Consider the following 25974-nt stretch of genomic DNA (forward strand, 5'->3'; position numbering starts at 1 on the left):
TTATCTGCTTGTTTTGTGTACCTCAATCGATATCAAAATTCTCTTATTTGACTGTTCACGTTCGAAAATCTTTTATTTTGTAAAAATTATACATATATGTTTATTTTATTTTAGTAATACTTATGTTTAAAAGATATTAGAATCAATTTTTACCATTTATTGATACATTTATTTAGTTATTGTTAAGTAATTTTTAATAATAAATTAGTAAAGCAATCGTAACTCATTTATAATATCATTCAAAATGGCGTCATTGGCGCGAGTAAATTATCGTCCAATCAGATCGCGGCAGCCATGATGTATTACCCTTGCATTTAAATAAATTCGCGCCTTATTAATCTCCTAGGTGATTTATTATTATTATAATTATTTATATATTGTGTATATATTAGAAATACATTATATTATGATCTGTGATTATGTTAATTATATATTTTTTATAAATTAGTGTAATATATTATATATTTTAATATAATAATATTTCGTCTTCGGTAGTAGGTAGTATTAATGTTCGATACATTTATTTATTTGCAACCAAGAATATATCCAGATGTATGTACAATGCATACATTAACAATACATACGTATAATATCTATTTATTTAAGAAAGTAACTACAAGAAAGAAAAAGATAGATAAATATAAGCAATCAAACTGTGTGACGTATTCCTTACACAAGTGTTCACCACTTTGTTTCTTCCACTTTTGAAAAGCAAGTTTGAATTTCTTGTCACGAATAGTAAGTATTACTGCTGCATTCTCGTCGATTGTCCAGTTATTGCGACGATAGTGAAAGTTCCAATTCGGACATTTTTTTTGTTAAAACATACCTTACCTAGTTCCAAATTTGAATATTGTATAGAACGAATAAACAACAAAATTTATTTCAATTATTTAAAGTAATTCTAAATAATAGAGTACTTATTACTCTACTTTGCGGAGTAGTATTAATAAGAGTACTTATTAATAAAATAATAAAGTAATTAAAAAGTTATTTTAATTATTTAAAGTATTAATCACATTATAATTGATTTTCAGATAAATTTTGACGAAGTCACTGACATAAGAACAAAATACTAATAAATAAGGTTCATTGGTATATATTGAAAAAAGATATTAACGATTTCTGTTGACTCCTTCAAAATAAGCCATACATCACTCCTCTTTTTTGTCTGTCCAGGTTCAAAGAAGAATAATATTCGTAAATAGACGTAAATTTCAATTATCATAAGTACAGGACTAACAATATTTACTACTCTCTTGACACCTTTTCGGCGCAAAAGCCAATTTATTGAACATCGTTACCTCTTAGCGAGAAACCATTTGTCATCCACTGATCCGTTCCTTTAAACATATTTATATATTTATATATGTATATATGTATGTATCTATGTGGTATATAACACAACGAATGCACCGGATGCGTCTTCTTCCATATTTGGTTTTGTAGAATATTTCATAGCGGTATCAACCACAAATTTCGTTTTATTTCAACTTCGTTCAATTTTTAAATTAACAAATTGAAGATAAAGATTTTTATAATAAAAGAGAAATGTCTACCAAATTTTCTATATTTCTTTCAAGTATTATAATTTATAATTGGTTTCTGTCATATCTCATGAATGATCGCTTTCTTTTTTATAAGAAAAAGAACACAAAAAAATGATTAAATTCTCATTTCTTACGAAACCCTTTTTTTAATACGATAATAACAGCGTGTAATAGAGTATGATTTCAGGGAAAGTTGATCGATCGAACGATTTAAAAAAAAAGAAAAAAACTCACTCGTGAAAAGAAAAACAATCTAAAGAAAAGGAGACAAGAAAAAAAGAAGAAATGCAAGATCACCTCCTCTTCCTCCTCCTCCACACACTTGAAATTGGGAATTCTATTTCTTTCTCGAATCAGTAGCAACAATCTGTGTGTGTATACTTTTGGAACCACACCTTCGGTTTTTAATTTATCTGGGTGGTGGTAAACAGAAGTTTTTCGGTGGTCAGAGGGTCCGCGCAGAGACCAACGCGCATATTATTCATTCGCGCGAACGCATTCGACTGGGTTCATCCGTTCGCGAACCATCGAGACTACTTCAGTCTGTGTACAGTCTGCAGTCTTCGATCATCCTCCTTTGAAAATTTATCCTTCTATTTCGAGTACTTATTTTTCTTTATTTATAAAATATAATCACACTCATTTATTATTTAACATTTATCAATGTCTTCTTTCTTTTTTTTCTTACTCAATTCCTTTTCTTGTCAATTCGCATTTGTTTCATTCGTAGTTAATTTTTCATTAATTTTAATTCGATTATTATTATTACGAGTGTACAAGTACAAATCTGTACACGTTTATGCGTTTAATTACACTTCCATTGTATTTGTCTTCTTTTTATTTTCAATTATAACATAGAAATAAATTTGATTGACCGATAGGAAAGAAGATCGAAAAGAAGAATAAATTTAGTTGGGAAGGTTGCATTTGATATTCTCGAGGACGCATCCTTGGATTGGTTTGATTTCCAAGCTCGATTTTCACCTACTTCAAACGGCGGGCCTAAAAGGATTTGGTAGGCGAATCACGTGCTACTCACCGGTAAGTACCGAGCACGCTTACGGTACCAATATACTTTTAAAGTGCTACCATTCATGAGAGACAGACAGACAGACAGACAGACAGACAGACAGACAGACAGACAGACAGACAGACAGACAGACAGACAGACAGACAGACAGAGAGAGAGAGAGAGAGAGAGAGAGAGAAAGAGAGAAAGGAACAGCTGTTAAAGATAAAACCGGAAATTTAACGATTTGTAAATGCAACCTGTTTCTTTGATTTTATATCGATCATTTTTAACCGGAAGATCAAATTTATCCTTAACGATTTATCCACACACATTGATAATGTTAGCAAATGGTATTTACAAATTTTCGGAAGCTGAAAGATGAATATTTTTCAACTAATTTTGCAATATGATCAAGTTTTACGTCTTATATAAGGATATATATATATATTTTTTTTTATTTATTTAAAAGAGATACCGAGTAACATAGTAATGTCCGCAACCTTGGTTTTGGTTGGTCTCGGAGGATCAACAAAAATTCTTAATCCTTTGTTCCTTTCTCTCGCTTTTGTGATTCCAGCGGCATTTCGATATTCGAAACCGGTGCAACACACCACAGGTCAACCCGATTTCCTTCATTGTATTTCACGAATATATATGTTCATAACCGGTATTAAATAATCATATTCTTTATAAGATATGCATACTTTTCTGTCATCTAAATAAATTGTTGTAATTTATCTTATACGCGAATAATTAGCATAAGTTTCGAACAACGTTTTCTTTTATGATGTAAAAGGATTAAAAACAGGATTAACATAACAAGAGAGGTTCAATAGTTTTTCATAAACAAACGATGAATCATCAGGTTCGATTATCACTTGTCAAATATCTATGCGAATTGAATAGATAATTGCGTTACAAAAGATCTAATGATATTAGCTTTCCGATTAAAATTTTTAGTCATGTTTTTAAATGACAAGCAAGTAAGTAAGTGACACGAATATTTTCGATGATGTTTTATAGCGAATTGTGACGACATCTCTCCATTGTATTCATTGATACTTACTTTTTCTTTTTCCTTGTAAAATTTCGTTAAAATTTCTATTGTTAAAAGAAAGAAGACAAAAATTCGATTTGCATATTTTCTTTTTTCAATTCTTTGCTTTAATTATCGAACTATGTGATAAGTGGTACTTACGTTAATTTTGTTATTGCAATAAACGATAATCTACATGGAAACATTAAAATCCTAATTGACAATATGTGTCATTTAAATTGAAAAGAACAAAATGTACAAAAAAATTATTGAATCTGTTGATAACGAATTTTGTTTTTATTTTATTTTATCAACGCTTTTATCTCCCCCCCGTTTGATTACCTTGCCGTTGCAAATGTCATCGACCGGTCTCTCAAAGAAGTCAAATTAAATTCTTTGAATATTTTCAATGTTATTGTGGATTTTATTGCACATTTACGAGGATATTTTCTTGGGTGTTCTCTTAATTTTTTTCTTTTTGTTTTACTTCTTTCAACAACGTGATATCATTTTTGAAAAAGTCGAGGAAACAGGATCTTCTTTCTGTTTATAATTAACGTTCAAAAACTCGTTTTCTATTCCGTCTTCGAAATTATTATTGTACTTTATATATTTTATTATTATTATTATTTTCTCTTTCAATATGACGGTATAGTTTTTATTATAGAGTCCACATTTTTCTAAAGTTTAAATTAATAAAAATAGATGTATGCAAATCACACACAGTAGGAGTGAAACCTTAAAAGAGAACCAAGCTTCGAAACGTTAATATATATCGAAACAATTGAATTATAATACAGCGCCATCTATTGAAAGAATCTTACAAAATCTAGATAACCTGTAAATAAAAATCTTTAAATTAGTAATAAAAAATAATTTAAAAAAAAAAATCGCGATAAAAATTGTGCTATGTGTTAAGTTGGAAAAAATCACGTGAAATAAAATAAATTTCATTAAGATAAGTTGAGTAGTTTCGGAATTATTAGTGGATAAACATATTGTGACACTGCATTTTTATATATACAATTTTATTAATTAATTAATAAATATATAGAATTAAATAATATAGAATTAAATTATATATTGAATTTTATTAATTAATTAATTATTTTTGTTTCATCGGTTTCATGTTCTTCCGTTTCACCTTCTTCCGTTTCACGATTTTTAAATCACCCCGATTCTCAAGAAGTTTTTACTTCAATAAATATTTATAATTAGATTATTCATTTATTTGATATAAATACTTGTGTGTTGCTACTATAAACATTTGTTTTTATACTTGAGCATTATCGAAACTCATAAGAGAAATACTTTTTATTCCCTTTTTATATTTCTCTTTTTTTCCCTTACCTTCTTATTTTTCTTTTTTGTTCGTATTCCTTGTCACCTTACACTTTTTGATATCACGAGAGAGATAATTTCAAACCCATAATGTTGTTCAATTTATCCACGAAGGTCGACCAGCCTCACAAGGTTTTATTTTTAACCAGTCCATTCGTTTCATTTTTTTTTTGGTCTTTTTTTTTCTTTTTGTTTTGTTGCACTTTCGTTTCCTTTTCCGATCATTATTATTTGTTTCTTCGACTTTATATTAAATAAATTTTCACCGAAACTTGTGAAAATTTGATGTGATGACAAATCACAGTTCGTTAATACGAATTATTATGAACGAAGATTGAGAGGTCAAAAAGATGACTGTAGTTTGTAAAAACAAAACCAAAAAAAAAAACAAAAGAGAAGGAAGGGTGATATATCAAATATCATGAATATTTTGAAATAAATCGGATTGGGTTAAATTTCATTGTACGAGACACGTATTTGCATTTGACGTGTTTTAATTTATTTCTTTTTTTTTTCTACTTGCGTCAATCTTTGATTTTATCTTCGAATGTTTGCTTCGATTTCTCAATTTTTTGTTTTGTTTATCATAATAATTTATTATTGGGATATCTGGCAGGAGCGTGGCGTAGCAATTCGACCTATCTACTCTAATTTTGAATTTAGCCACCAGATAGTGTATTCAAGTGCTAGAAATCCCAATACGAACTGTGATTAATTTGTCATTGATAATGCTAATAAATCTTTTATTGTTAATTTTGTTGAAGTTCATTTGACTGCATTAATTAGTTTAGAATGATATTAAATCAATGTTTTATAAGAAAACCACAGCAACGTGTAACTAAAACTTCCTAGTATATGTATATTTAAAAGTAAAATTATCAATAATGGATTTCTAACGAGCACAAAGATCATAGAAAGAGTTTAGTTAAATTGTAAAAAGGATTAGCCAATGAATAAGAACAAAATTCTATGGTCGTGTCATGCATTATATCTTTATCTCCAATTGGCACAACAAATGGATATACCTAGTCTTTTTCTAAACATACTTACGCAACTTTCTTCCAATGCGTGCTACGATTCAAGGCCATTCATCTGCAATTTATTCATGAATACTCTTTCTAATCCAAATTAGAGACTCGTTTAAAGTCTCCACTCGGTATTAAACTAAATTCTAAATTTTAATTTTGTCACTTTAGTTTTTAGAGATCCTTCACTCTCCCTCCTTGTTTTCTAACATTGAACATAGAAAAATTTCTAATTTTATCTGATCTCTGATTGATCGAACTAAGCACGTACGTGTTAACGACATTGATCAGCTCATTCGTAAATCGTGAAAAAGATTTTTAATGGATACGTTAATGGTTTAAACATACGAATAAAACCACCATAATGAATGTCTTATCTATTACCAATTTTAATAATAACGGTATCTTAATTGACTTGAGAATACATTATGCTAATATAATCGATTTAAACGATATAAATAACATGAAATTTATCTTGTCACTTACTAAAACTTTTTAATTGATATTTTTCAATAACGACTGGTATAAATTATTAAAAGAAATAAATCTACGAATTATCTCAAATCCTAATGATTTTCCATGATTATTTATTAGTAAAAAAGAAATTTATTTTTTATCATTTCTAATCTGTTAATAATAAAATTAACGTTTTAATAATTATTTCATTAAAATGTTTTTCAGGTATTACGATGATTACGAGGCATCAATGTTCCCGTTTAATCCTTATTGGGTTACACTTTTTTCTCAATGTAAGTCAATTATAAATAACTTTGGTTGTACAAAAAAATGATTCAAGAAAAATTCATCTTTGAGTATTTTTCGTATAACGTTATTATTATTAAGAATTTCATTCGAAGATACCGGACATCTGTCAAGTTGTTGGGCATGGTCGACTTATGGATCCACCATCGCGTAATAGCATGTGGCGATTTGGATTTCCAAATCCAGTGAATTACAACGACAACGAATTATTCTGTGGCGGTTATGCAGGTAAAAAAGCTTTTCTTATTTTTTTTTCTTCTTATCTTTTCTTTCCAATAATGATTCCCTTTCACCCATAATAAATGGGGTTATTTCATAAGATGGATGACAGTCGATTAAAAGAGAGAAAAAAAATGTTGGCCCAAAAGGGAATGAAATTTTCAAGGTGTGTTCGTTCTCGGTATTAAATTTACTGACATAAGTATTTTTAAAGATCCGACAAACAGATTAAGTTTCACAATTTAATTGACTTCAGACAATTCTTTGCGCACGTATGTGTGTGTGTGGTTAATATTTATGACATTCATTTTTGAATAAGAATTTATCGATAGAAAGTTTTACATAACATCATTGTTATTTCATATTAAATGATAATAATTAATATTTAAAATAAAAATATATTATTGGGTCGAGTCATAAGTAACTTCCGATGCGGCTATGTAGAATCTATTTTTCGTATTTACCTATTATAAGTCACCGAAACAAACGGATTTTCGATATCACTATATAGATGAGGATTCAGTTAGTCTTCTGTTAACTTTTTTATGCAGTCAATGTTACATTTAACCCTTTGGGTACATTTGACGAGTGAGACACGTCATCTGCTTACTTGGGTATTTTGTTTTATTTATAATATTTATTAATATTTAGTAATTAAAATGTTGTTGCAAAAATATATTTATATCATCAATATAAATATATTTCAAATAAAATGTATTACTTTTACATATTAATCCATATATAATTACAATAACAAATTAAATTCGTTATGTATACATAAAAATTTTCAAATAATTCAGTACTCAAGGGGTTAACCGTTTTTCTTAAACACTGAAATCGATAGTAAAAAGTTCATATTCGACATGTAATGCTTTAGGAATTGAAACAAGGCAATAGCACTAAGGTGGCAACTGAAAAAATATGCAGCGTATACAGTGCAGGACTGATAATTGATAAGGCAGTCAGAAATTGGTTTGTATTAGGTGGTTCGGAAAGTCGTTTCGCTTTTTGCTGATGCAATAATGGCATTAGTTGATGCAAATCGACAAATAGTAACACATGAGATCGATGAGACGTTAAATTTATCAAATTCAACTTTTTATGACCATTTGAAAGGTTTAACCTCGAAGCAAAAATTATCTTCATTTTTACAAAAGAACAACGAAACGACTTTTCAAACCACCTAATAAAATTCCATTCTGGAGATACGATCTTAAAAGATGAACCGAGTGCAGGACGTATTTCCGACTTTGACGAACCTTTTAAAGGTAATATTGGAGCAAAATCCAATAGATACGTCCATCAGATGCAAATAGTGCAAAAAAAAAACTCCATGAAAGGTGTCTTGCACTTATCAGCCGTAGAAACGCCATTCTTTGTCTCATAAAAAACGGAAGTTATTTATGACTCGACCTAATATATTTAGAGAAATATTTTCATACACAAATATTAAATAATTATAATATTTCGTAATTTAGTTCAGTGGGTTCAAAATAAAGGTCAATGTGGTGTATGTGGTGATGCTTATCATTTGAGCGAACCAAGACCACACGAAGCAGGTGGTGAATATGCGAAAGGAACTATAGTTAGACATTACACGGTTGGCCAGGTAAATTTATCAAATTCAACACGAATAATTATATTTTAATAAATACTCTTAAAAGTATTCATAATCCTTGATAGGAAATCGATATAGAAATAGAATTAACGGCCAATCACATGGGAGGATTTGAATTGTATCTTTGTCCAAATAATAATCCAAGAAGAGAAGCAACTCAGGAATGTTTCGACAGGTATATAGTTTTTTAATTAACGTTATTTTCTATTAAAAACTTGAATAATTTAAGTTGACACTTTTATTTGTAGATTTCCACTTTACTTGTCAGGTACACGTGACGTTCGTTATGAAATTCCATTGGATTCAGAAAAGAAAGGCATTTTTCGTTACAATGTTGTATTACCACCTTACGTCACTTGCAGCCAATGTGTAATTCAATGGAGTTATTATACAGGTTTTATCATTTATTCATTTTTACCTTATTTATTCATTCTTTGTTTAAGAATCCTAAAGCTGAAAGTGTCTCACCTCTTTTTCTTTTTTTTTTTTTATTATGGATGAATGACTTACTGCCATGTAACAAATTTATACTGCTAAATATTCATTTGTAATTTTATTTGAAATTGTTTGATAGGTAACATGTGGGGTACCTGTGACAATGGTACAGAAGGGGTAGGATGTGGTAGACCGGAAACATTTAGAAATTGCGCAGACGTTAGCATAGTGACGAGTACAGCAGGGGTACCACCATCCTTCGTGCAAAATGATAATCCTTTCTTATTGTATTACAGAGATATTACATCTCCAAATAATATATTCCCATTGATAGTAAGGTAAATGATCAAATTTTCAACATGAAGTCGTCATTTTAAATAATATATCGAGTATGCGAGTTAATAAAAAAATATCTTCTTCTTTTTCGTAGATCACAAGTTTGCTTGCCGACGTATCTTTATCGGCGTATTCCTGGAATGAATGATTGGTGTCAAGTAAATTGTCTTCGTTATCCACCAAATTGTCCTAATTCGGTTTGCCATTGTCCGTGAGTATTCAAATGTTCACAAAAATATTATACAAAAATATTTAAAAAAAAATATATTACAAAACAAAAAATGCTAATTTATTTTGTTCTTTTCTTTTTTGTTTTTTTTTTGTTTTAAATTTTTAGGGAAGTTTGCGATGCTGTTGGTGAACTCGAAGGTAAAGAAGGTGCCAGTGTTTATTGTATGGACAAATGTTTAGTGTATCCAATTGATTGTCCAAGCCATCGTTGTCGTTGTTATTAATGAGAACAAAACAAGAAACAAAAAAAAAGGAAGAAATTTTAAACACAAATTTAAAACAGGGACAGAAGAAAAATTAGTTAATAAGGTAAAAGGCAAACGAATGCTGTTGTAATACTCAAATTAATGAACTTATTAGAAATCTTGGATTTTAGTTATCATCTTTCATATCTTTTCACTTTGTCCGTGTGTGTTTGTCATTTTTTTGTATGTTATTTTTTGTTTTTTTGGTATTAAACAAAGAGTGTTTCTCGTATCGACTGTATACTTGAACGAATGGATTTTTTGTATTTTTTTTTGTTTTATATACGTATAAATGTTAATTAGATAAGTAAACCTTCTTGAAATCGCAGATGAGAGGAATCTAAATGATTTGGGAAAACATAAATAATTAAAATACTCTGCGATGGTTCCTACCATTGTATACGAAAAAGAACAATAAAAATGATTGCTGTATATCTTTCTATTGTTTTTTAAATTAACCCTTTTGTGTTATTAGCGACCGATATAAGGGTCATCAGTATAATAACCGACCCATATAAGGATCGTACCATACTAAAGGGTTAATAAATGCATAAATCAATCAATCAAATTTCGTTTCTTTCTGAAAAAATAAAAACATTAGTTAATGCAAACCGGCAAATAAAAACACGTGAGATTGGTGAGAGATTAAATTTATCAAATTTCCTGTTTATGACCACTTAAAAGGCCTAAGTTTAATTTTGAAGAGAAAATTATTTTCATTTTCACAAAAAAAAAACGAAATTACTTTCCGAACAACCCAATAGTTGAAACATCTAATTTTGTTTTTTCAGGAAAATGTTAAGGGTATCGATTAAATATAATATATATATATATATATATATATATGTATATATAAATTAAACAAAAAAACAAAAGACAGAAAATAAGATAAAATCTCTTTGATTTTTTTTCATTCTCGATTGATATAATGGCACTATATAATATTTTGTTAATATTAGGACATTGTTTTCTATTGACAGCTTAAAATATTACGCATATATCACATATTTAATATATGTTATATAAGTTTAACGATTAAACGTTATTCTGCGTTCTTATACAATAATATATAATATGCAACTATGTTTAACGAAACGATTGATTAATTTTATTTTATTTTATTTTATTTTATTTTATTTCATACCGCGTTATTATTGTAAATAATGAACGCTAAAACACACCATATGGGCGCGAAGTTTTATTCTTTAAGGTATTTTATATTCGTCGTAATTGTCCCTAGTCGTCGTATCGTAGTTTTGTCCTCCTCAAAATTATTTTTTTTTTCTTTTTTTGGTGGCATCGTACACACGCAGCAGGACACACGCGTAAGTAATTATATATATATATATATAATAACTTACGTTAAATTACAATAATTCAATCGAAATTTGTTCGAATCCATTTGTTTAAGATCCGCTAGTTTGTGTTTTAGCTTTTAATTTAATTTAGCTTTCTTTCTTTGTTTTTTTTTCATGGTTTTTTTCTTTTCTCTCTCATTTTTTCGTTAACACCTTTAAAAAACTATATACACTAAAGCTTTTTATCGTCTATAACGTTATTATTATCGACTAACTAGTAACATTTTTTCTTTCTTTCTTACTCTCCTTCTTGTTATCTTTTTTTTTATTTACTTTTATCCCAATTTTTATCGTCACTTAAACGTCATAATAAGTCATCGCCCAAAAAGTGTATATACGGTGTATATGTGTGTATATAATTAATTATAATAATAATAAGAATAATATTAAAACGCAGCCTTGAAAATTACAAATCATACCAGACGCATTTACAATATTTGTAAAATTTGTTCAATTATTTTATGCCTCAGTATATATGTTTCAGTTTTATTTTAATAATAATAATAATAATTATAATAATAATAATAATAATAAGTCATTTCTTCTATTCTCATTAGGGGGGAATCCCAAAAAATTCTAAAGTTTTGTTTACAATGCATCAAAATTATTTCAACATTAAAATTAATTTATTTGTAAAAAGAAATGTAGTGAAAATTAATTCAGGGGTACCCTCAAAAATTGATCGGTCCTCGAAATCGTGCATTTTGATATTATTTTTGGTAGTTTATGTTATTTTTTTTTTTTTACAGGAAACATTGCAAGCAACATTTCTAAAAAAAAAAAAAAAGAAAAAAAAAGAAAGGATACTACTAACGATCGAATTTAATTAGATTATTTAAATAATAATACAGGCTTTTTGCAGTTTGAATTTTCCACTCGATTTGTCAGGTACGTTTTCAGTCTTCCGATAAACAGGTAAACGTGCTTCTCGATTGTATTCTTGTCGATTATAAAAAAGAATGTACTAAGTACTAGTCTAGATAATGTATTATATTATTTAACCAGTTAAGCGTGTTTGACGACTATATCCGTCATAGAGATGTGGCCAAATTTTGTGTTATGACGTCTATATTCGTTATGTGTAAAAGTTTGTAACAATTTCATGTTTAAATTGTTATTTTGACGAAAACTAAATTATATTCGTAAATTTTAATATGTTTTGAAATGTTTAGAGGTCAAAAAAAAAATAAGTCAAGAATAAATTTTTAACTTCTATAAATATTCGATTTTTTCTCTAATTTTTCCGTTTATTATGTATAAATATATGTTTATATTAAGGAAACTGTGTCTAAATTACTAACAAAATTGTTCACTTTCTAAAATAAAGTCGTCTTTTTGACTATCCAATATTTTAACAACTCCACTTACTCTGTGTTTGACGACTATATCCGTCATCGCTTGATTATCGCAACACACACCGGAGCGCACTCTGCGCATAGATCGCCACACTTAACTGGTTAATTATTTCTTTTTTTATTTTTTTATTTTTTTTTCTTCTAATCAATAAACTCAACGAAGATAACCAAGTCTTTTCGACGGTTCGGATACAATTGATATTCCTATTACAAGAAAATAGTAACTATAGTCGTAATATTTTAATTATAATAGTACTTGTGAACGATCGATTTTTCTATCGTATATAATTATTATTATTATTATTATTATTATTATTATTATTATTATTATATATTTTTTTGTTTAAATAATTTCATAATTAATAATAACAATAATAATAATACTTTTATCAGGACGTATAACTGTGTTCGCATCGGTCATTGAGATCATTTTTCGTCGACAATTATGATTGATAACAACTATAAAAAATGCTTAAACCATTTGACACTTTGCTTTTTTTTCCCCCTCACATTTTTCAACACTTCAAACGTGTTTTAAAATAAAAAAAATAAAAAATAAAAAAAAATACTAATCAACGGACACTTTTTGGCGATAATATAAATGACGATAACTTGGACACGAAATTTGTTTGATCTTGAGCATACCCCTTAATTATTACAATGGATCTTCACGTATTTTTTCTTTCTTTCTTTATTCTTTTTTTTTTTTCAAGTATTTTATTTTAAACGATTTCTTTGGCTTAGGATGAATATAATATTATTATCATTTATGTATTATATATTATTCTAAATCGTTATTATATATATATATATATATATATATATATATATATATATATAGATTATAAGTGAAACAACGCAACAGTGCAATTCGTAATATTTATTTACAGAAAATTGTTGTCGTTATTGAAATTAATTTTGTTTATATATATATATATATATGTATATATTTTTATTTTTTCTATTTCTTTCATTCTTCCTTTCATTTTAAATCGAATTTATCCGAAAAGAAAAAAGAAAATCCATCCTTAGATGGATCCAAACTTTTACAATTGAAACATTCTCTTTTGTTTCTAATCATATCTAATTATTATTCATTCGAATATATTTTTTATAATAATATCATTATACGGTACGATATCGGCAATGTTTTTTTAACACACCCAATATTCTATTATGTAATTTTCAAAAAAAAAAAAAAACTTTTCTATTATGTTCTCAGTTTTTTTTCTTTATAACGTTTGATAAGTATGTATAATAATTGGATTATTATAATAATCACTTCTTAATGAGAGTTTTAACTTGTATTAATTGTTGTTGTTGTTTATTATAATTATTATTATTATTATTATTATTATTATTATTATTATTTTATTAAGTTTATTTTTAATTTAATTTAATTTTATTTTATTTTGTATAATTTATTTATGTTTTTTTTCTTCTTTCTCCTCTTCTTATTCTTCTTCTTATTCTTCATCATCATCATCATCATCGTTACATTTGTGTGTAATGTATGAGTGTATGTATATGTATTTTTGTTATAATTATTTCATCTTATCTTAACTTAAACTTGACTTTTGCGAATTAACAATAACGATTGTTTTATTATTTTATTTTCTTTTTATTTTTAATGTTCATTTTCCTTTTTAACGTTATTTTAACTCTTTGCACTCGAAATGATTTCGGCCAAATTATGGAAACATTTGACATGTACTTTAAAGTCATTTATAATTAAACAAATGTATACAAAATAATCAAATTTCACCAAATTTAATTATTTTTATATCAGAAACAAGAAAATTTGAGAATTATTATACTCTGTAATTAGTTTTATGTATGATATTTCGTAAAACAATACCCAAAATGCATCTTAGGTGTTTATCAGGACAAGTATCACAATAATTTGTTACTTCTCACCTATCTCCAGGTGTATTACGATCAGAGTAAACCTTACAGTCACTTTTCAACCCTTTAAGTATTATCTTTAAAGAAATATCTTATCACATATCGTAAATAAGCAGATAAAGTAAACAAAAGACTTGAAATCAGTCAGGTGCTGATTCGGCGCCACTCGAGTGCAAAGGGTTATTTCATAATGAAATATCTCGAAAATCTCGTATTATTATAACAGATCTCGAGTGCATGGTACCATCGATCGTTATAATCCATCAAAATTATCCAACAAATTTGTGAATTTTGTTTTTATTTTTTTATCCTTTTGCAACCATACTTCGTCCTTTTTTTTTTATTAACATCGAATATCATTAACATTCTTCGTCATTTTATTTTTACGATACTTTGCCAATCAACGATCCAATTAAAATATTTATTTAAGAAAAATAACAACCAAATATTATTATAAAAAAAAAAAAAGAAAACAAATAAAAGTATTATCGATCCTCGTTGATAACATAGAAAAATTCTCTTTTTAAAATTAATTCATTATCTTTTTTTTTTTTTTTTTTTTTAATATACAGCTGTATAGCTATTTCGTTCTACTGCAATTTTCGTTTATTTTTTTTATTTGTTTTGTTATCTCGACACAGACATAACTTTTATAATAATTATTATTTAATTAGTATATATATATATTGGTATATATTTCACATTATTATTTTTTAAAGGAAATATACAACATACGATAAAACGAAACATCAATGTTTACATTTAATAATAGGCTTTGTTTAGACTTCGATTCACAGTTACAGAGAAAAATAGAGAGAAATATATAGTATGTGTATTATTATTATTATTATTATTATTATTATTAAATATATGTTTACTTGTTTTATATATGTATTTATATATACACGTGTATATATAAATAAAGAAAATCTACAGACACATATATATATATATATATATGTTATGTGTGTAGGGTGTGTTTGTTTATGTGCTCGGAAGTGTGTGTGCGTGTGTGTTTATTTAACGCGTGTCACATACGATTAAGTTTAAATAATTTAAATCTAATTTCGCAGACTCCTGGCTCTGGGGCAGTTTCAGTTCCAGCAGTCATGCGATTTTAAGCGATTTATTATCTGCAATGACATTTTCACAATTATTATTTTAATCTAAGTTCAATCATTCCAAAGTTATTACACGTTAGAGACCGTAATAACTCATTTAGGCTCGAAATTATTCACAATCACAAATATCATTCATTCCTCTTCTCAAAAAGACGATTAATCGTAATATTTGCGTATAGGTTATCATCTTCGTTCGATCTTCATTTTATTTTATTTTTTTTTTTGGAAGGGGTGGCTTTTTCTTACGTTTTTCTATTTTTCTATTTTTTTTTCTTGAATTATTTTTTAAAATTACTTTTTTTCTTTTTATTTTAGATCGAATAATATATTCGTAACACTAACAAGTAGAATGAATTATTATTTGACGCGTTTTCGTTTATTAATATTTTATAATTAGACGTTTAATTAGCGGAAAAAACGATGAATAAAGCGACAATATCAATAGCGCAAAAAGACTTGTACATTAAATATTTTTATTCTAACGACACAAATTTATTATTATTATTATTATTATTATTATTATTATTATTATTATTATTATTATTATTAGAGAGACGTTTTATGCTTACGTTGTTAGCTTCTTTTTTTTCCTTTTTTTTTCTATTTAAAGCGATAGATTATAGTCGATTTATGTTAATCAATTTATTTTTATTATTATTATTATTATTATTATTATTATTATTATTATTAATATAAAATAATAATTAAATTATAAACATTTTCTTGTATTATTTTAACAAGAAAATAGGAAGAAATTTTATAGAAATAATTAACCAAATGAAGCTTAATTTAAATCTTATTAAAATCATACGAATAATTTAATTAATAATTATTAATTATTAATTGATAATTAATAACGTGGTCTTTGCGTGCGGTCAAGGGGCTCATTGTTGACAAGCATCCAAAGGCCACGCTGCTTATGGGGTTGTTAAAAATACCAAAATTTAAATTAAATATATATTAATTAAAGCAAAAAACTCGGAATAATTTTGTTCTCAAGTATAATTTATCGCTTTATTCGATGCATAACGAACGATAATCATTTAAAAATCATCTTCGATTAATATTTTTTTGTTCTTTTGTTTTTTTTTCTTTTCTTTCTTTTTTTTTGACACAGAAACATTTGAATATTACACACCACTACTACTGCACTATTAACGTAGACTAAATGCATATTTCTAATACAATTTGTGTATTACAACAATTTTCTCGTTTATTTCATAATCTTCATGAAATTATTATAACTAAAAAATATGAAAATTAATTTAAAATTAAAAAAAAAAAGAAAAAAAAGAATAAAATATTAGGTTAAGATAAAAATGGCTTTAATGGCTCAGTCGATAATCGTATCGATAAAAATCAAAATTTTAGGCCATATCAATTTGTATTAATTTGTTTTCAATTTAAAAATATAAAATGATCGTTTATAATAATCATATTCTTCTAATTCGTAGATCTAACGTTTTCATTTATTCGAATCTTTGAAACTTTCAAAATGCAATTCGAAGATTTACGCGAATCTGTTTTATCGATGGTGCATGGATCATCAAATCTGTTTGACCGATATCTAAAGATTTTTCTTTCGATCATTCGATATAACACCATAATCTTTTATCGAATTTCGAGAAATAACCATACGAAAGTTCATGCACTCGAGATCAGTTATAACAACTATAACAAATGAAGTAAATTGTTAATCGAATTTATGAATGTTAGTGTGTGAATGTGTTTTTTTATTTTTTGATAATGTAAAATGTAAATATTATAGCGCGTTAACGCTAAAGTTACAAATAACCTAATGTTGCATACGTTTTTACATAGGTTGTATCCACTTTACAGTTCTCCCTGAAACAGACGGTTAATCTTAGTACAAAAGACCATTCTTTTTTTTATACAAATCCTGATTACTTTCGTGGAAACGATGATAGAAGTTCAACCAGCTCGATGTATTTATCCGTTAACAACAATAATAATTAAAATTCAACAAAATAAACAACAAATAAAAAATAAATAAAGAAGAAATGAAAAAACAAAACAAAACAAAAAAAAAAGAAAAACGAATAGATGAAGAAAAATTAAATGTAAAGAAAAAAAAAGAAAAATAAAATAGAAAACAGTGAATAAGATAATCGTCCTACCTTCATACTCTATTAACGCGTCTCGTCTTCCATTTCAGTCTTCGATTCTACGCCTCTACGAGAAATTATACCTACAAAGGGGTGCAGAAAAAATGCGAGAACACAAAAAAAAGAGAGAGAAAGAGACAGAGACAGAGAGAAAGACAGAAAGATAAGGATATAGAGATCAGAAGCATATGTTTGCAAGGTGGATAGGATAAGAGTAAAGGAAGTATGTCTATATTTGTTAAGGTAGGAAAAACAATGTCTTCGTCATATTTGTTCGATATGACCGGAAAGGATAAAAAAAGGAATTTGTTAGGTAAAAAGAAAGCAAGATAAGGTGTGGTATATAGAGAATGAAGGTTTTTGTTATTTTTGGTTTACTTACTCGTCCTCCCACGGGCACACTTCGTTAACATTATTGTCACGCTTATCCCGAGTGGATACAGTGCTGGTTGTTGTAGCTGTGGTAGTTGGTGCCGTTTGGTCTTCCTGTTGAGTGTCTGGCTCCCAAACAGGAACAACCTGAGCTTCTTCAGTGAGCTCATCCTTTTGTAGTGTTTCGACACCAACTTCCTTGCTTACTTTTTCATCATCCTTTTCCAACAACATCACCACTTCTTCTTTTTCTTCTTCATCATCTTCTTCTTTTTCTTTATCTTTATCTTTTAATGTTTCCTTCTCTTCTTCCTTCATTTCCGTTTCTTTTTCTTTGTCCATTTCCTTTCTCTCTTGATTATCTTCCTCTAATTCAATTTCCATTAGAGTTTCTTTAGACGGCGTAGTAACGTCGCCAGTCGTTGTACCAATACCCTCGGAATCACTTGGCAAGTCTCCGACTATAGCACTGATGCTTATCAACGGTGCTTTCGTTGATAATCTTCTAGTACCTTTTTTCGTTTCATCTAACGTTACAACTTTGTCCATTTGTTGCGTTGTTTCTAACGATGATGTAGTCGTTGTAGTTATAATTAATGTTTCTGGTTCCTCGATCGTTGCCTCGGATATCGTCGCCTCGAATTTTTCACCAGCCGCATGGCTATACTCGAATGATTCCCGAGGCGATGGTAAATTGCATGATGTGGCTAATGGCCGACCTGTTTGTTACCAAAAATATGTATATCAAATTATTCAATTGAAAAAGTGAATAATAATGAAGATTTACCAATGTCCGAAAGTTTGACTCTGTTGCTAGTAGAACCAGTTGAATAATTTCTGGTAATTGTATGTCCACCTGATCCAGAAGCAATACCATGACGTTCCGTTCTGGCAGTTGGAACAGCACTGTGCTGAAGACTGCAGGATTTTCTCAACCTGTCCGAGACTTCGGTCATAGTAAGACTGACTTCGGAAGAGGAACTGCATGAATCCAATTGTGAAGAATTTTTTCGAGATGGACGAGCCACGTCGATAAAATGTATGGACGTTTTGGTAACGTCGTTCCCATATTCCCAGGATTCCTGGGTAGTGTCAGGCCACGGGTTCGTTCCAAACGTTGCCGCCGCAGTCACCACCGCCACCGCATCCGGCCCGGTTTCTGTACTTGGCCCTGGGATCGCGTCCCAAGGGCAAACGTCGTCCATAGGGCGAACCGTCGCCTCCGTGGCGCCAGCATCCCTGACAACACGAACTTTATTACATATGCTTTAGTCTCCACTTTTTTTTATCTCGCCAACAATGCCACGCGATTGTTTTCTTTGTATTTTTTACTTTTTCTTTTCTCGTGTCTTTCACGTTTCTCTTCAATCTGACAAAGCAAACACACATTTTCTTTACATTTTAATCATTATTGCAAGTAGGGTAAACAATCGTAGTCTGATTATAATTTGCATTTTAATTGTTTTTGGTCAAATATGTTACAATCCAATAAAAAAAAATCTATATGATGAAACAATCAATAATTTTATCGTTTACCCTACCCAATACATATATGTATTTACATACGAGCGATTTCATAAAATCGGCGAGAATTTTGGAAAACATTTTAGATTGTTCGGAATTAAGGGATGATGGTGGATAATGGATTATAGAGGTGATGGTAGGAATAATTTAGTTAACGTTCAAAATAGTACAACAAATATGGATATTCAGATCAAAAAGTGAATCCACACGTTAACGTGCTTGTTCTCACACAATGCATAACACAAATAATTATATTATTATTTGTACAGAATATTTCGATTTAACAATGGCATATACATATTTCATTGAACAATAATCGATGATTGCCAATTTCAATCAAAATATGCTATACATACACATATATGTATATACATATATTATTTATATAGAAAGAAATAGAGAGAGAAAGAGAAAGAGAAAGAGAGAGAGATAGAGAGAAGAGAGAGAGAGAGAGAGAAAGAAAGAAAGAGAAAGAGAAAGACGCGTGCAGTTACTCGTGCAAATATCTGCATTCATTTATAAATTATCGATTAGTAATTGAACACACGTATGTAGTTTTTTTTTTATTATTATCTCAATGACACTCTCGAGATAACACGTGAAAAAAATGTAACAAGTTTCTTATCAAATTCCTTATCAAAGATTTTTTGTTTTTTCTTTTTTTTCTTTTCAATGACAGATATTTTTTTTTGCTTTCATCACGAGTAACCTGTTTCTTTTTTTGATTTATTGTTGTTGTTGTTGTTGTTCTGTTTTGTTTTGTTGAAATATAGTGTACCGAAGAAATCCAGTGGGGAGCAATAAACAAAGATACATAATAAATATAATAATAATATATACACATAATTAATTGAAAAAAGAAGAGAAGCTTGCCACACAACAGACACCAAATATGTATATATATATATATATATATATATATATATCGAATAACCGAATATACAACTAACATAAATTACCACAATTTTATGTTACAGAGAGACGTAAGAAATCAACAAAATATTCTTAAAAACACAATGATAAAAATTATTTCATTCTGTTTTTTGTTTTGTTTTGTTTTGTTTTGTTTTGTTTTGTTTTGTTTTGTTTTGTTTTGTTTTGTTTGTAAAAAGAGAGACATTCACGTTGAGCTTCATACTGTTTTCAGGGATTTTATACAAACGTTTTTTTAGAGGTCAATTCTTTTTTTTCTTAAGTTCACACAACATACACGCAAATGATAATTTTAAAGAAGTGCGAAAATATTAATCAGATATAAGAGAGAAAAAAAATAACAAAACAAACACTCAGGATTATTTATAATTAATTTGAATTTTTTTTTGTATTTAAATTAATATTAAATTATTGATCTTTTATAGATAGTTAATTTGTATTTAAAAAGAAAAGAAAAAAAACCCGGTTTTGTACAATTAGAGAGAGAACAAAAATATCTAGAAGAAGATAATTAAGTCGTAAAAAAACAGGTCGTGAATGAAATATAAAAAAAAGAGAAGAAGAATAAGAATAAGAATAAGGCAACGACGTGACAAAATGGAGAGATTGTTTTCGCACGTATGCGTTATATGGGGACTTACTGAATACTATGTGGACTAGGCCTCGTAGGGGTCTTTAGGAGTCGCGCCAGATCACCCCTGAAAATACCGTACCGATAAAAGCTATCCTATGTTCTTTTTCCTTCTGACTGCTCAACCAATGATGCACACTTTCAACGCGATTACCGACATTATTTCGAACGAGTATTATTTCGAACTTCCTATTTACGATTAAATATCGTCAGAATAAAGAAGAAGAACGCGTTAACCTTACCGAACTATGTGGTTGTTGGGTTTGATTAGCCAATGTTCAAGGATTTCTAAGGGTACTCTGTGAAACGGCTCAACGTATTATGTGATACAAAATATAAAAAACAAAATAACATCAAAACATAGCCTATATCGAGAAAAAGATTACATTTCTTAAATTTCTTAATAATTATTCTATTTTTAAACCCTTTCGTTACAAATGTCGACCCCTATGTTGATCGTAGTAGTAACGAAAGGGGGTTGATTGAAATAATACAAGTTTTTATTAAACGAATGAAAAGAAATAACCCAAATGAGTAACAAAAAAATTAGTAATAATAATAATAATAATAATTAAAAAAAGAAAAAAGGCGAGCGATTCGTGTATCTGAAGAGGCACGAAAACAATTTGTTGGTTGTTTCGTTCGATAATTTGATTTAAAAGGATATATTGCTATGATGTGTTTGGAAAAAAAAAAAGGAAAATGTTGTCATATACGAACGTGTCCGCCGTACCTGTATGGAATATCGGTGAGATTTGATTGGCTATGAGAATGCGGGACTCTCGGCGTAGAACTTATTTCACGAACTCCACAAACAGCAAGTTCGTGAGCTGATCCCGAGAGGCTTCGATCGCTTCCTCTTCTTCTACCACCACCACCACCACCACTACCACCAACACTACCACTACCAACACCACCAACACCACTACTAACACTACCACCACCAGTACCACCTCCACTGCTTCCTAGATTGCCACCATGTTGTTGTTGTTGTTGCAATGTGCTCGTCGTAGTACTTGCGCTAGACGCCATTTTCTTTTTTGCTTGACCACCGAAGCTGAAGAATCTGTGAAAACACAACGGGTTGCGTCTACAGTTTAGAAATAACCTTCGCATATTATTCCTTACTTACAATCAACAAACTCGTCCAACCGAGTAAAAGAAAGAAAGAAAGAAAGAAAAAAAAACTCTTACAATTGCTATTTCAATTTCTTCTTCTTGCCTTAAAGAATAATAAAAGACGAAGATAGAAAAAAAAAGCAGGATTATATGTAGGTACCTTTTCTTTTGCAATGGTTGTACACCGGCCGCTAAAAGATTTCGATATTGATCCGAGCGAATAAATCTGGGATAACAATCCTTCTTCAGAAGTAATGTATATACATGCTCGGCTGCTGAATCGAAGGTAAATCTGCTGGGATTTCTCATCTCTTGATGGACCTTCTCCATTGTCTTTCCATCTATGTTGATCTCGCAAGGTGCACCCGGAGCCAGGAATTCTCTGTTTTGTAAAGAAATATTTTTTCATAACTTTTACAATTCAAATTGTAAAATACTCGTGCTAAAAAAAAAAAACTTCATAACAAAATGTTTCGATAACTTACCTGAAAATTTCGTTAACCTTTTCCGGTATTTGTGCTTGATAACTGTGTCTCAAATCTTTAACGGCCAACCAAAAACGAATATTTTCGTGACTGTATTCTTTTCTCAAATAATTCGTGAATTCTTGTAAGCCTAAAGAAGAGAAGAAAAAAATGTAATCGTTTAACATCCAATTAGATAATGAACAGAATTATTATTATTGGACAATGGAAAAAGATTTGATCACCTGTTGGATCGGACATAAGTTCTTCCATCGATAATTCCCATCGTTTGACACGCTTTTCCGTGGGGATTTCCACCCTGAACAAAACAACACGTTGGGGGAAAAAAAAAAAATAAACGATCGATTAATACGCGATAGGATCTTTTTACGAGTTTGATACATAATTTTCATGTTTATATAAATAAACATGATTTTTAATATTTTATATTAAAAAAATTAGATAAAGTATGAAAAAAATAATCTTTCTATAATATATATATATATATACTAACACTGGACTATTTAACGACCAGAATGTACTGTCATCTGTGATCCACGGATTTGAAGGTAACGGATGTACAAACATCGGGTCGTATTCCACGTATGTTTCAAAATATGATTTCAAATTTTCTATAGCAGCTGAAACCTTGATTCTCGTGCGTGTTAAACTGTTTTGAAGAAAGTCCACCTATTCAATGAAAAAAGAAAAAAAAAGAAACAAAATAAATCAAAGATAAAAATGAAGGAATACATTATAAAAGGATTATTACCTCTCGTTGTAATTCAGCGACAGTTCGTTTACGTGGAGGAGGACGTGGTAGTCCTGGACGAAAACGTGTTGGTCCTGGAACTACTTCAAGACTGCTAAGACTACCAGGTGGTGGTCGGTAAACTCTCCAAAATGCTCTTTCCTGTGAATCGCTTACTATCTTATCCCCCTTCTTCCGGTCTTTAGCTAATCGTACCTGAGCCCACAAAGTTAGTACCATTTCAAGAAGTTAGATGTTTCTACATTTAAATTTTCCAAACGATTTCACCCTAAATCTACCACGCTTCTGGTCAAATTTTACTACAACTTTATATTATAACTTCGAACAAGAATTTCGTAGAAATTTCAACGAAACTCATTTCATTTCGGTGTGTTGAAAAAAGTACACTAGTCGATCGATAACAATACTTTCTCCAAATAAAAAAGAAAGACAAAAAAAAGTTAATCGTTTAAACGGAATATAATTGAATTATTCACCTGTTCCTCGGCTTGCAGTTGTATAATATCCCATTTATTTTGCAGATTCTTCCGTAGACTGTTTAATGCTTCCTATATAACGAAAAAGATAGAAAGAGAAGAAGAAGAAGATACGTAACGTAAAACATATTCGATACGAAGAAAAACAAATTAAAAAATGGACAATAAGAAAAAAAAAAACGGAGATACGATTGAATAAGTGAAATTTTTACGTACGGTTTCGTAATCTTCAAGAGCGTGACGTTGTTTGTTCCGTAATGTTCGTTTAGCCAAATAAATAGCGTATTCCACGTTGTCAGGATTCTTATGTTGCCATGGCCAATAATACGGTGACTGTGAGATAGTTGAGAGATTGAAAAGAAAAAAAAAAGACAGAAAAAAAATAAAATAAATATGAAACACAAAACTCGTTAGATTGATTCAACAGCAGCAACCGGGAAAAAATGTTTTATCATTTTTTTTTTCAGAACTAAATTGATGCAATATTTAATCCTCTCTCACTATTTTTTCTGTTTCATTTTTTTTTAAGAATACTACGAAATATTAAATTTATTTAAGGCTTTAAATAATTTCTTTTGTTTTGCAAATATATTCAATTGATTTAGGGAACCAAGTATATATATATATATTTTTTTTTTTTTAGATGCTAAATTAATTCAAATTACCGAGTAATTTTTCGTATTAAAAATATTAAATTGATTCAAGGTAAACTATGAGAGATAATATTTTCTTATCTTCTCTATCTATTATTCTTATTTGTTTGATTATTTTATATGTATATACAATTGTATGAGGGTGGGATAAACAAAAAAAAAGTACCTGAAATCTATATAGCGAGCTATCATCCTTAACGGTAAGCGTCTTGGAGTCGTTCACCGGGAAGAAGTAGCCATACTGGCATAGTTGATTAGCAATATGGAGCGCCTCTACTGTCAACATAACCAATGCACTTTCATACCTGAGAAAATGACTTTTTAAATCTGGGAATTGTGGCGTAGGGATTTATGTTATTATAAGTACTAGAAAAAGAAAAAAAAAACTCCGTCTAGTTACGTGCAAAACACCCCTTTTATGTAACAACGCGAAACGTAGTCCAACTACGCGATATATATACGAATCGAATTCTCATAACCCCATATTGAAGCAAATCATTTTCAAAAGCATACATCTAACGTAACAGGAAGAGGAATTCATGCCGATTGTATAGCGCGTGTCTCTCGTCGTCGACGAACTCTATTCATTTAACACACGTTTTTCTTCCTTTTTCTATATATATATATATATATATGCTTTAAATGAAAAGAAGAAAAAAGAAGCAAGCAAGGAAGGAAGGAAGGAAGAAAAAAGAAATGAGCTATGCAAGGGTTTCTATTTATCGGGAACATATTAAGTTCATGTTGAAGAGGTTTCCGTAAGCAAAAAAAACAGCGAAGCTTCAATGAAAAAAATTAAAAAAAAATTACAAACCTTACGTGCTTTTTTTTGATAGAAATTTAAAACCAAATGATGACGATGATAATAATAATAATAATAATAATAATAATAATAATAATAATAATAATAATTAATATGTTAAATGGAATTGGTAATATAGAAAGTATTAAAATTAGCATTTGTAAGAGGCGCGAGAGCACAGCCGCAGGAGACCCTTTTTTTTTTGGAGACGCCAGGATAATCTGCATTAGACATCCATTAGAAGGGTCCATAGACATTCGTACCTGATTCCTCGATGGAAAGCCGATCCATAAGCCACTCGACGAGATCGTAACCTGCAACACGCAGGCAGTCTACTGTACTCTCCTGGCCGTGATGGCCGCTTACGTTTATGCCACAACGCAGGTACCGATGGCACTCACCCATGAACGCTGAAGGGATCAAGGTGAGAAATTGTTTTTGGCTACGCACGGGTACCCCGTTTTGAGGGTCTTGCATCTCCCGCACCAGCCCCTCCATCTGTTAATTCATTTGATTTTATTTTGGGTGATTTTGTTATAATGAATAATTTGTT

At 29.2% G+C, this 25974-nt stretch overlaps 2 protein-coding genes across 12 annotated transcripts in view; one reads left to right on the forward strand and one right to left on the reverse strand.

The window, feature by feature from the left end:
• The first annotated feature begins 21 nt into the window (after positions 1-21).
• LOC107066236 (uncharacterized) lies at positions 22-11969 on the forward strand. The gene is made up of 10 exons (XM_015320683.2): positions 22-2152; positions 2432-2591; positions 6646-6713; positions 6822-6954; positions 8424-8554; positions 8629-8738; positions 8812-8957; positions 9138-9336; positions 9429-9545; positions 9672-11969. The coding sequence occupies exons 3-10, from the start codon at positions 6654-6656 to the stop codon at positions 9787-9789; spliced, it is 1014 nt and encodes a 337-aa protein (XP_015176169.1). The 5' UTR covers positions 22-2152; positions 2432-2591; positions 6646-6653; the 3' UTR covers positions 9790-11969.
• Positions 9294-25974, reverse strand: part of LOC107066231 (uncharacterized) — a 23852-nt gene continuing 7171 nt past the window's right edge. For 4 of the 11 annotated variants that reach the window (XM_089174589.1, XM_089174588.1, XM_089174591.1 and 1 more), the window contains 14 exons: positions 25685-25919; positions 24786-24895; positions 24183-24299; positions 23966-24038; positions 23491-23690; positions 23233-23408; positions 22964-23037; positions 22740-22869; positions 22415-22636; positions 21869-22201; positions 21146-21202; positions 18835-19286; positions 18058-18766; positions 10695-17394 (listed from right to left, as the gene is read on the reverse strand). In XM_089174589.1, the coding sequence (XP_089030715.1) occupies positions 17334-17394; positions 18058-18766; positions 18835-19286; positions 21146-21202; positions 21869-22201; positions 22415-22636; positions 22740-22869; positions 22964-23037; positions 23233-23408; positions 23491-23690; positions 23966-24038; positions 24183-24299; positions 24786-24895; positions 25685-25919 (2949 nt within the window). In that variant the 3' untranslated portion in view covers positions 10695-17333. Of the gene's footprint in view, positions 9470-10694; positions 17395-17687; positions 17759-18057; positions 18767-18834; positions 19287-21145; positions 21203-21868; positions 22202-22414; positions 22637-22739; positions 22870-22963; positions 23038-23232; positions 23409-23490; positions 23691-23965; positions 24039-24182; positions 24300-24785; positions 24896-25684; positions 25920-25974 lie in introns of those variants that run through there. The other 7 variants (XR_016177303.1, XM_089174596.1, XM_089174595.1 and 4 more) reach the window with 7 other exon arrangements.

This window comes from Polistes dominula, unplaced genomic scaffold (genome assembly GCF_049000335.1).
Source record: "Polistes dominula isolate Pdom_NZ unplaced genomic scaffold, Pdom_raw_medaka contig_16, whole genome shotgun sequence".
Lineage (NCBI taxonomy): Eukaryota > Metazoa > Arthropoda > Insecta > Hymenoptera > Vespidae > Polistes > Polistes dominula.

Bases quoted from the DNA above. Each gene is read 5' to 3' on its own strand.
- LOC107066236 (XM_015320683.2), top strand. From the start codon at position 6,654: ATGATTACGAGGCATCAATGTTCCCGTTTAATCCTTATTGGGTTACAC. The intron at 8,555-8,628 runs GTAAATTTATCA...AATCCTTGATAG, and splicing joins GACATTACACGGTTGGCCAG to GAAATCGATATAGAAATAGA. The intron at 8,739-8,811 runs GTATATAGTTTT...TTTTATTTGTAG, and splicing joins ACTCAGGAATGTTTCGACAG to ATTTCCACTTTACTTGTCAG.